The sequence below is a fragment of the Sphaeramia orbicularis genome, chromosome 6, assembly GCF_902148855.1.
Source record: "Sphaeramia orbicularis chromosome 6, fSphaOr1.1, whole genome shotgun sequence".
Classification (NCBI taxonomy): Eukaryota; Metazoa; Chordata; class Actinopteri; order Kurtiformes; family Apogonidae; genus Sphaeramia; species Sphaeramia orbicularis.
The window spans coordinates 45792761-45805807 of NC_043962.1; the positions used below are offsets into that span (position 1 = coordinate 45792761).

At 35.4% G+C, this 13047-nt stretch overlaps 1 protein-coding gene across 5 annotated transcripts in view; it reads left to right on the plus strand.

Annotated features, from left to right (window-relative positions):
* The window catches only part of pparab (peroxisome proliferator-activated receptor alpha b), a 102012-nt gene extending 92294 nt beyond the window's left edge, over positions 1–9718 (plus strand). For 4 of the 5 annotated variants that reach the window (XM_030136303.1, XM_030136304.1, XM_030136306.1 and 1 more), the window contains 2 exons: positions 2272–2725; positions 5315–5559. In XM_030136303.1, coding sequence (XP_029992163.1) covers positions 2272–2725; positions 5315–5559 — 699 coding nt within the window. Of the gene's footprint in view, positions 1–2271; positions 2726–5314 lie in introns of all 5 variants that reach the window. The other variant, XM_030136307.1, reaches the window with a different exon arrangement.
* The last annotated feature ends 3329 nt before the right edge of the window (positions 9719–13047 follow it).

Sequence of the window (13047 nt, forward strand, 5' to 3'; positions counted from 1 at the left end):
TGACAGTGGCGAGGAAAAACTTCCCTTTAACAGGCAGAAACCTATGGCAGCTATGGCAAACCTAGCTATGGCATCGTATTGCCAAAAACAGTGCTTTTAGGCATTCCATGTTTTCTTTTCTGTCTGTTTTAATCACATGTTACACACAGGAGTTAGTTCTTGATTGCATAACCATTGTTTTTGATGACTTCTGATGGTCTAATATTTTTTTTCCGTGACTGCATGTACCATAAAAAAAACAAGCTATAGGAAGTCAATCACTTGCTTTTTGACAATGAATTTCTAAATAAGTGTGAAAAATACAAACAGAGCTTACTCCAAATTCAAGATTCAGCATCTTTCAGTTTGTTTTGTTTTTTTTTTGTTTTTTATAACTTGCATTTTTTTTTTACTTTTTCCAAACATATCACATCACACATCAAATACTAACATTAGAGCATTGGTAAATAACTCACCTGTAACCAGAAGGGGTCTTCATATCCATATTGTGGCTTTTATCCCACACACATCAACTTTAAGTATCCATGTATAGAATATATGCATACACCATAAATATCTACACAGAGGTGTCTAATCATAATATACACACATACATACATAAGGTATGCAATCATTGTCTTTTCCGTGTGAATCCTCTTAGCCTTTAGTCTTTGAGATCTAAAGATTCCAGGTATTTGCTCCATGTCAAATGATATGTTTCTGTCTTATCCTGCATCCTATATGACATTCTTTCATATGCCACTACTTTTCCAACCTTCGTCATCCACTCCTAGAACACAGGTTGTTTTTGTCTCCATCTTAACAGCTTCGGGCCTAATTATGTCAACATGTATATGTGTCAAGTGTCATATTAGGGCCTCAGGCTTAGTCCCCCTTACCTGCTCAAGTACCAAAGCCGACCCAAATGTTATGCTATAAGACAGTTGTGATGGGGGTTTGTTTGCCCATGATGTAGAGTAGCATCTGTTAAGACAATAAGCCTAGAATCAAGCAAAGTAGAAAACATAAATTCAAGGGATTTTATTTGGAATGTTCATGCAAATTCACAATGTCATTTCTGTTAAGAAACCTGAAACTGGGATTAATAATGAGTCATATGAGTTTTTACCTGATGATCATAAAAGTATTACAAAATCTGCTCCTCGTCATGCACATCATCTGTTTCCTTACTACTCTATCCCACATTTAGCTCAGCATTCATGAGTCAGATCTCCAGTCTTGATGTGGAGCAGCAGGTGGACAGTAGCTGTTCATCAGATGGAGTAACTCGTCCACTGTGGGAACTGTGACACAGCTAAAAACACCTAGTAGTAGACGTGAAGTGTATTTTTAATGTACAGGGTGGGGAAGCAAAATTTACAATATTTGAGGCAGGGATTGAAAGACAGTGCATGACCAGTTAGTTTATTGAAAGTCATGAGAATTTATTTGCCACAAGAAAATTTCCATAATAGAAAATGTTTTTATTCTATGTGTCCTCCTTCTTTCTCAATAACTGCCTTCACACGTTTCCTGAAACTTGCGCAAGTGTTCCTCAAATATTCGGGTGACAACTTCTCCCATTCTTCTTTAATAGTATCTTCCAGACTTTCTCGTAATAGTTTTGCTCATAGTCATTCTCTTCTTTACATTATAAACAGTCTTTATGGACACTCCAACTGTTTTTGAAATCTCCTTTGGTGTGACGAGTGCATTCAGCAAATCACACACTCTTTGACGTTTGCTTTCCTGATTACTCATATGGGCAAAAGTTTCTGAAAAGGTATGGATAATAGTGTTAGGTATGATTATGACATCAATATATGTTTGGTTTCAAAACAATTGACGTAGTGCCTGCTGAGAAAAAACAACTAAATGTTCATTGTAAATTTTGCTTCCCCACCCTGTAGTTTTATGTAGGTTTATGAATACTAAGTTGCTCCCACTTACCACGTACTGATACTGTTTTAGTTTAATAATTTTGTCTGTGTAGTATTTCAAGAGAAACCATAGCGCCTCAAGCCCCTTTGAGTACTGCAGTGACATTTAGAAATATAAAGTGACTGGGTCAAGGAGCGTTATAATGTCATTGTGTAAATATTGAACTGACAATAAGGGTTCCGCATCCTTTTTGTATAGGCACCACATACACTAATAGTTTTTTGTAGGTTTGCTGATTCAGATTTTTCCATATTTACAAGTCAGGTTTATATATGTGACCCAAATTTGCCCTCTATGCTAACCCATTTTCAATTGTTCATTAAATAGTCTTCCCTCTTTCCACTTCTACAGCCTTTTGTCATCCATGACATGGAGACCCTCCAGCTGGCAGAGCAGACGCTGGTGGCCAAGATGGTCGGTTCTGCAGGAATGCTCAAAGACAGGGAGGCAGAGGTTCGGATTTTTCATTGCTGCCAATGCACCTCAGTGGAAACGGTCACCGAGCTCACTGAATTTGCCAAGTCCGTCCCCGGATTCTCAAACCTGGATCTCAATGATCAGGTGACTCTTTTGAAATATGGTGTGTACGAGGCTCTCTTCGCCATGCTGGCCTCCTGTATGAACAAGGACGGGCTTCTTGTAGCGTACGGTTCAGGCTTCATCACTCGAGAATTCCTCAAAAGCCTGCGGCGACCGTTCAGTGACATGATGGAGCCAAAGTTCCAGTTTGCCATGAAGTTTAATGCACTGGAACTAGATGACAGTGACCTGGCGCTATTTGTGGCTGCTATCATCTGCTGTGGAGGTGAGAAAACCACTGAAATCTATCTGTATAACATACTTACATACAGTACTGTGCAAAAGGCGGCCTTTAACTTTGTTGCGAGTGTCTTTATTTCTAACAAATATGCAGGAAGTATGTGCACAGTATTGAAACACACACACAAAATCAATAATGACAGAACTCATGGCATTCTAAGCTTTTTGTTACGGACAAGACAGCGAGAGTCAATTGGACAGTGCCCATCAAGGTTAAAATAGTTTTGGATTTTTCATCATAGTTTAGTTTTAGTTAGTTTTGACTTTTTTTCGCTGAATCAGTTTTAATTAGTTTATAGAGCAGGTTTGCTATTTTTTATTAGTTTTCATTTTCTTCTAAATGCTTAGTTTTAGTTTAGTTTTAGTTTTTTCATATCTTTTATCATCCTCGCCGTCGGATTCAAATAAATCCCAGACAGGACTCTGCTGTTTTCTCCCAACTTTAGTCTCCATGTTTGCAGGTAGAGTGGGAATGAGAAGACGACTCTAAACGACAAGTGACAAGAAGTGACGGACCGTGAAGTAGTATGGTGCCATTAGCTAAAATTGCTCAAGTGAAGTAAATCGATTTCATATCAATCCAACATTGACAAAGACGAAAACGAAGCAAATTTTATCCATAATTTTTATATGTTTTAGTTAGTTTTGTAAGCACACAATACAGTTTCAGTTAGTTATCGTTTTTTCTTTTAATTATAGTTTTTATTTATTTCAGTTAACGAAAATGTGTTTTCAATTTTAGTTTTCGACATTTTGTTAGTTTTTGTTAACGATAACCTTGGTGCCTATGTTTTTAAATTACTGCGGCCTCAACTAACTTGTACTTTTAAAACTGTCAAACCTTTGTGTTTTTACCAAATTATTGTTTATTTTAATTTATTGTTATTATCTGTATTCTTTCATGGCATGTGCTGCTGACCTCTAGTCTAGGTCGCCCTTGTAAAAGAGATCTCGATCTCAATGGGACCCTATCTGGTTAAATAAAGGTTATACAAAATAAAATTTAAAAAAAATAATAAAAAAAATAATAGCTTCTGCAGGTAAAGTCAGTATCAGTGTGATTTATATTCTGTAATCCTTCAGCTCTCTTGGGTTGACTGGATGCTTTCTTAATAATCTTGTTATATTACACACTTTCAGAATGTCTCGGAGTCTTTCATGGCCTTTTATCCTTTTCTATGTCCACAGGATCCCATATTGCATCTACATTATTCATATTTTTTTCTGAAATGCAGTGCTGTTGTTAATACTGTTTTACATATCATTAGCCTCAGAGCATAACCACCTAAGTCTTTTTTTTTTTTTTTTAGATTATAGCCAGTGATGAAAAATGAATCAGCCGTGTTAGGAAAATAAAGTTATGCAGATATTACAATGTGGACAAAAATATTACATAGGCAAGTATGCTATGAGGCTAATGATACTTGCATGTTCCAGTTGTACATATGGATGCTTCTATGAAACTGGGTTCATTTTGGTACCAGGTACTTTGCCAGCTTTGTTACACTCAATAATAAAAGAGAAATTTAAGCATATTTCCCCCCAGGATGTACCTAATGATGACCTCAGATAAATGCAAAAAAAAAATTACACTCTTGCTCTGAGCCATCACATAGTTAATGAATTTTTAGTAAAATATTGGGGCCAAAAAGACAGCCAAAATTGAGACATGAAAAGCTACCTAGGTGTCAGTGCATTTTATCTGGACCACGTGGGTTTAAGTGGTCTTATATACCACAATAAATAAAGACGCTGTGTTAAATTTGATGATCCTTGTGGTTTTTCTCATCCAGACATGCAGGTTTTTCATGAATGTCAGTCTCATTCCAAGTTTTGTGTGTAACCCATCGTGTCCACTTGCGTTACATGCAGAACCTGCCCAGTTAAACACTAATAAATTGATCATGATTTTGCAACTGCGGTCATTTTGGTGAAACACTCTGCCTTGCATTAGTTCAATTCCCAAAATGTACCTGTGAGAGAATAGAGATATTTAAAAAAAAAAAAAAATAGTAGCATGTAATTTTCGTGTCCTTTTGACCGTGTTACATGCATTACATTTTTGTATTAAATATAATGTATAATGTAAAATAATATAAAAATGTTTTTATAAGAAAAATAGTTTCTCTTTTGTCTCAGTTAGTATTTATTTTTAGAATAGACCCAAAGTGCTTCCAAACTTGCCTCATAACATTAGTCTACATCTGGTTTGAATTTTTAGCCCCCATGTCCTGTTTTTAGGGACCAGTTTCATAGAAGCACCCATATATTAATACAGAGTGAAAATGCATGTGTAGTCATGCATTTCAGAAAAATATGAATATTATAAAAGCTATATGGTGTCATGCGTGTGTGTTTCAGTCCTGTGGATTTCCTGCACATTTCTGGTTAGAAATCAAGACAAACACACACACACACCCATTAACCCTGCAAAAACAACAAAGCTAAAGGCGTCCCAAGCCTTTTGCACACGACTGAATTACAGAACTGATCAATTCAAAATGTCATTCATTATTGTCTACCCAGAATAGAAATGCACCTAACCCTCTGTTTATTCTGCTTCCTCTGTGGTTAGACCGGCCAGGCCTGGTGAACGTGGCCCATATCGAGCGAATGCAAGAGAGCATTGTGCAGGTGCTACATCTCCATCTGCTGGCCAATCATCCCGACGACACCTTCCTCTTTCCGAAGCTGCTGCAGAAACTGGCTGACCTTCGGCAGCTGGTCACCGAGCACGCACAGCTAGTGCAGGAAATTAAAAAGACAGAGGACACCTCATTGCATCCACTCCTACAGGAGATCTACAGAGACATGTACTGAGGATTGTGGAGGAGAAACCAGTAGAGGCTCTCTACTGTCATCTCCTGTTTTTCAGGGACAAAAGAAGAAGAAAAGTTCTCCATAAGCTAGGGTTGAACCACTTAAACCTCCCCTTAAAGCAGCAAGAGTTACCTTTAGTTTCTAGTCAGCACAAAAGGTCCTGCAGTAGGTCGGCCCAGTCGAGAAACTGATGGTGCTCTTGGTTTGAAACAGTGCTCTCCACTCCAGTGTGTGGACCGTTTGCAAAGATGTCATGTACAAGCTATTGACCGGCCATATAAACACAATTTATGCAATATCTGGCTTGGGTAAAAGGTGGTGATCTCTGTAACGACCGATATCCAAGCCTGTAACATGACCTGAAATGAGAAAAGATCATAAATTTGACAGCCACCAGTCCAACAGTATAAGTGAAAGATGATTTATGTTTTTGGGGGGCATTTCTATGCCTTTTATTGAGAGTGAGAGTGGAGAGAGACCAGAAATGTGGGAAAGAGAGTGGGGGAATGACATGCAGCAAATGGTCCGAGCAGCCAGGAACCAAACTGGGGCTTCGGGGCATTTCTACACATGTGGTATACGTCCTAACTACTCGGCTCCTCCTGAAAGAACATTTTTGTAACTGATGTCAAAGAGCCATACTGTACACAATACCCTCACAGTCAACAACACCCAAGTGACTTCAGTGACAGCACCAACAACTACATTACAAGTAATAATACTTTTCTAGCGAGGCAGTTTTGCCAAATTGGCTAAAGGATGGTGATGGTCATCTATGCCGTCCTCCAGTATTTTACATTGTTTTATACTCAGACAAACACTTTGGTGTCACCAGTTACTGTTTTTTGTTCTGTGCTTTCAAGCCATACTTTGTACTGATGAATACTGGAAACAAATTTATGTCCTTTACTCTCTTTTTTTTTTCCTAACAAGGCAGCATGAAGGCGTGACTTAGATCATTTTATGACTCAACAAATTCCCAAGAAATCTACAGACAATAGTATATATGGAAATCTCAACATAACGTAGCAAATTGTATCTTTGAAGGGAATTTGAAGTTGTTGAAGACTGAGACGACCACACGGAGAGATTCACTGTGTAAAAGCAACACAATGCACATTTGAAGCACTAACAGCCTGTGATATGTAATACAAGTTTGTTTTTTCTTTTTTTTTTTTTTATATATATATATACTGGACCTCTGTTAAATGCCTTTTTCACAGAACATTTGCACAGACATTTGGCACTCCATCCAGTTTTGTGTCCTGGTATTTAAGGGCTAACAAAGAGGTAAACCACATTTTTGCAGGCGCACTCGAATCTCATTTGCTGTAAATCATTCATCTGTTTTTTAATTTCTCACTCACATAAAGCTCTTGTCATCACCATGACCTTTCCTGTGGTTTTTCAGAGTTACTCATCTCTATCTGCTCTTTGGTTTTGGTAGTATTCCTGCCTTCACTACTCTATCGCTGCCTCTGTTCTCATTACATGCATTTGATTAAGATTCAGGAGTTTTGTGTACAACTTCTTAAATGGTGGCAAATCAAAAATATATTACATAAAAGATTAAGGAATAGGTTTACGATTTTTCAGACAACAGGGTTCATGTAATCATTCCTTCTACTGGTTATTTCTCTCTTATTGAGTGAAAACAAAATCAGATTATGTATCTGTATGTAACTATTACAAACATACACTTTCATTACTGAATTTCTAGTTTTTGTAACTATAATATGGACACAAAGAGGAAATCTTATACTAACAACTGAAAATTTAAGATAATTTCCTATTATTTTCTATATAATAAAAGGTTCCGACTGCATTTTTTTTCACATTACTGGGACTGTGACACCCAGCAACTACATTAAAAGCCTATTAAGAATACATAATGATCTTTTAATTTCCAGTATCAACACTAGAAATGATTACACGAAACAAAACCTAGACCACACCTACAATGCAGACTGTACATATTTTTACATGGTATGTTTTGGAAATTCTCGTCTTTTGTTTAGGATGACAACAGTGCATATGAAAATGCCACTCCTGGATTTTCTAATCATGCTGCCTTTTAAAGAAAACTGATTCAGAAGACTTTGCGTTAAGGGAATGTTGTTGAGGAAATGATGAAAACGTGCATGTCTGAAAAGTATTGGATAATATACAGCTTATATATGAATTGCGAGAGAATGCTTCCCCCCCCCTCCATCTGCTTGTGCAACCAAAATCATCTAAAAACATTATGAGTTTGTTGAAATTCAGTCACATGAAACAGACTTTGTGCTTAAAATCGTATCACATTGTGCAAACACGTGTACTGTACATAGTTGAACTGATCATATTGACTGCTTGCCCCAACTTTTAACTCTTGAGGTATACAAGGTTCTAATGATGATCAACTTTGCGTACTTCTGTTTGGTAAATACATTTAAATATATTAAATTGTAAATGTAGTTATGTACTGTATCTTTGCTCACATGCCACATGATTGTGTTTTAATGTAATTGGATGATATTTTTATACTAAAGTATATATATATGTATGACTAAATCTGATAAATGTTTATTTGAAATGGCATTGCCAAGTGCAGTGTAAATAGATAGCTTAGGGTAACAGGGCGACTGGTAATCTAAATATCCATATATCTGAATCCTGTTAGGGACAGTCCTTTTTAATAATTGCTTTTTAGAGAAAACCATCATGGCTGCGGTAGATACTTAATTTCAACTCTGTATATCTTTTCATTTATTGCTCCCACATCTGCTTAATTCAACAGAATGTGATTTTAACAGAAAACATATGTGCAGTTCATTAAAAGTTTGTGATTTTTGGATACAAACTACATTTATCACGTAAATTTTAGTAGAAGGATCAAGCTACAGCTCGGCATTGATCATACGATACTGCCCTCCTCTTTTTATACTCTGTTCTCAGGTTGCAAATGATGAAACAAATAGGGTAATATATGCATGGATTTTATCCTTATCAAAAGAAATGCTCCACAGTTGCCTGCTTATATTGACTGTATTTTAACCAGTTGACTTGCTTTTAATGCCATTACATCACATGCTATTACAGTAAAGAGTTGCAGTAGGCAAAATGCAGTATATATGTTTTATAATCCTGTTTTGTAATGCTTTTGTTTCTGACTTTCCTCACTCGCTGCTATATTAGCCTAACCCACCAAACACTCTTAACGCCATGAATAGATTACTGAACTTCAAGCTGCCTCTACACACTTACTGTATCTTACAGAATGTCAGAATCAATTCAGTGCAGATCACCTCTTCCTCTTGCAGTTTCCTGGGACTTGGATGTCCCTTTTGGAAGTACTCTTGAGGATTTAACCACAAACAGTCTGTGCCTTAGCGTGTGCCCATGCCATAAGACTCTAGAGATCCATAAAAGACTTGATATAAACACTTTTAGGATCATATGCTGTCAGTATCTGCCGTTTTCTGACACAAAAGGGCCACGCAGACAGAAAGATGTCACAGAAAATTTGGGTAAATTATTCTATATATATAATACATGGAAGGTAGAGGCTGATAATTGCTTTTGCAGTATCATTTCACTGTACGAACAATTAACACACAAAGTGGTTTAAAACAACAGAGCCAGGCCCGAAAAGACAAGTCGAGTAAATTAATAATGTCTGCGTACCCTTAGGAATGTCTGTTTTATGTTGAATTGACAAGGGACTCTATAACATGTATCAGGGAAACCTAGTCTTCCTTTGTTGAACTAGCTCAGGACATAGAAAGGTACTGTTCTTCCTTGTTTCTTTGTATTTCTGTCTCTGGAAAGAAGTTCTTGTGCTCTGCCTTACAGCACACATACATTGATGACAATATTAATGAATACATCGTATATTTTATTTCTATTTCCCCAAAACTGTCATAAATAAATTTCCGGGGCAGCAGTCAGGAAGTAGATGTTTGATTTTTTTCGTCCTCTCCTTGATTTTATGGAGTTTGTTTTTGTGACTATAGTGTCATGTTAAAAGACAACAAAGACTGTCTTTGGATGTGCTGTTCATGTGTATTGTGGCTTGGTAACAATACTGTAAATGTGTGATGAATGTATATCTAGTCATTTTAAAATGAAACAAGTTGACATAGAATGGATTTCAAAATAAATCTATTTGAAAATCCAGTGCATTTGTTACTTTTTTTTATTGTAAAAAGCTCATTTTTAAGCTGTTATATTATTAAAATGCATAATCGTTTTCCTTTTTCAGTGTTTGATTTTAATAGTTCATTTGTTTCTTTGCTTTAACCAAAAGAATTCACCAATAACTTTGAACACCAATGTATGGTGAGTGGCAGGAAATGTTATTTATGTTGCCAAATAAATTTGAATTTTAATCATTTCATAAACTTGCAGCAAGAATTACAATTTTGGTAATATTTGCATTCTGATTATTGTGTTTATAACATTCTTTTAAAGGGTGAAATAAGCGTAAAGCAAAGCTGTGATGTATAAAACACATCTTTATCAAATTATACTTTTACATTCAAGATAATACAGTATTATAAGTCTTGAAGTATTATGAGATGACAGGTAAAATGGACAGGAACTCTCATATATGCGGTCATGATTCATGAATTGGTTTGTGATTTTGTGAGTTTTTATACCAAAGAAAGAAAGAAGAAAAAAATAAAATAAAAAGCCTGGAAAACATGTAATTTGGGGTCTGTTCGCCATCTAGTGATCTGATCTCAAAACTGCAACGTTATTACTGAGGGAAAGGTAAACCTGGGTATATATACTCCAGCACCTTATGTTACCCTATTAGATCTATATCTAATGAAATAAATCTAAAATATTGCACTGCTAACAGTAAAATACAGTTTGATATCACACTGTAAACACCACATCGTATAAATGCAGGCTTTATCCTGTGCAGAAAATGATAGATACATTGTTTACCCTGTTACATTTGCACTGTTACATGTGTGTTTACATTGTTTACACTGTTACATTTGCACATTTTTATACCACTTTTATATTATTTTAATTTAGCCTTTCATACAGTATATTTCTAATTTGCTCAAATTTCAATTGCACAGAATTTTATATACCATATATTTTTAAATATACTGTATGTCTGTATCTTATTGTGTTGTTATTTAGATGTAAGTGCACTGTCACTGGCAGAGACCAGCTGCAATTTCAGAAACAGAATTTATTGGCCAAGTATATGAACACATACAAGGAATTTGGCTTCGGTTTTTCTTTGCTCATGACATACAATTTCAACATGAACCCAAACACACTTAAACATAGACCTAATATAAACAAATATTCGATTAGAGCCAAGGAGAACAATGGGTTGAGATTTACACTGGATGTGTAATATGTACAGAGTGCAAATTGGAGTTTTATACAGTGAGTGGATGTGTACAGGGATCTGGTCTATTAAAAAAATATGTTTATGTACTGTATATATTATTTACAATGAGTTTATATTGTAATATGTACAGAGTGCAAATTTTCATTGTACAACTGGTGTAATGACAATAAAGCTTTTTCTATTCTATTCTATTCTATTCTATTCTATTCTATTCTATTCGAGACCAGATTGGGATGAATGACGAACCTGAACTAAAATTATTGTTAATATCTTCAAAGTCATTTTTGCATTTCACAGATTCACCCCATGGGTCAGATTAGACCAGGGGTGTCAAACTCATTTTATTTCAGGGGCCACATCCAGCCTAATATGATATAAAGTGGACCAGACCAGTAAAATAATATAAATAATAGGATAAGCACTTTTGAGTGAAAAAAGAAAATTCTGTAATGAAAAGGTTTACATCTACGAATTGTACTTGAACATAACATGAACAAATATGAACAACCTGAAAATTCTTTTGCAAAATAAGTGCAATGTTAACAACATTACGCCTTAGTTTATCATTTATACATGTGAATCACAACTTAGAGATCACAGTGGATCTACAAATACACAAAACACTAATAACAGGGAGAATATTTTTAAAATTCCATATACTTCTCTTAAGACATTTCAGATATTCACATTTTTATTAAAGGCTAGTCTGTAAATGTAAACATTTTTGTGTAATTTAACTTTTTTTTCACACTAAAACAAAGAGAAAAATTTACAGTTTTCATTATTTATAGGTTATTATGATAGTATTTTAGAGGTCTGATCCACTTTAGACTGAAATGACCTAAAATGACTTTAACTTCCTTGATTGTTAATATCTTCAGTGTAATTTTTTGCATTTTACAAATTCATCCCAGGGGCTGGATTGAACCCTTTGGTGGGCCGAAATTGACCCCTGGGCTGCATGTTTGACACCTGCGGGTTAGACCCTTTGGTGGACCTATTTTGGCCACACGGGCTGTGTGTTTGACACCTGTGTAAAAGGGAGTTTTAAAAATCATAATAGAGCACAAGTGTCAAACATGCAGCCCGGGGGCCAAATCCGGCCCAGTCTGGCCCCTGGGATCAATTTGTGAAATGCAAAATTACACTAAGAAATTAACAATCCTTATAGTTCAGGTTCCACATTCAGACCAATTCAATCTCTAGTGGGTAGGACCAGTAAAATACTATCATAATAACATATAAATAATGACAACTCCAAGTTTTTCTCTTTGTAAATGTAAATATTTTCATGTATTTACACTAAAACAAAGTATAATTTTACAAAAAATTTGAAAAACCTGAACAAATATGAACCTGAAACATCTTAAGAGAAGAAACGTCTTAAGAGAAGTAAGTACAATTTTAACAATATTCTGCCTGATATTAAATATTTTGTGTATTTGTAGATCCACTGTGATCTGAACGTTATAATGTACATGTGTAAATCATAAACTGAGACAGAATATTGTTAAAATTACACTTATTTTTTCACTTTGTTCATGTTATTCACATCGTTTGAGTGGATAGTTTGCAGATGTAAACCTTTTCATAATGTGAATTTACTTTTTTTCACTCTAAAACATAAAGAAAAGTTTGGAGTTGACATTATTTATATATTATTATGTTATATTGTTATATATGTTATTATTTTACTGGTTCGGCCCACTTCAGATCAAATTTAGGTAAATGTGGCCCCTGAACTAAAATGAATTTGACACCCCTGGATTAGACCCTTTGGTGGACCTATTTCGGCCCCACAGGCTGTATGTTTGACACCTGTGTAAAAGGGAGTTTTAATAATCATAATCAAACACACTCCTGTGAATTCCCTTCATATTTCATTTTAAGAAGATGCTACAAATACTTCTCTTATTTAAGGTATCTCAACAAATATTTGCATTTCTACAGTTTGACACCGTTTTTACTGCTTCACTACAGCAGAACAATCTTTTAAATTGCTTCTGGCCCTTTGGATGAATTTGTGAATGCAAAAATTACAGTAAGATATTAACAATCCTTTTAGTTCAGGTTCCACATTCAGACCAATTCAATCTCAAGTGGGCAGAAGCAGTAAAATACTATCATAA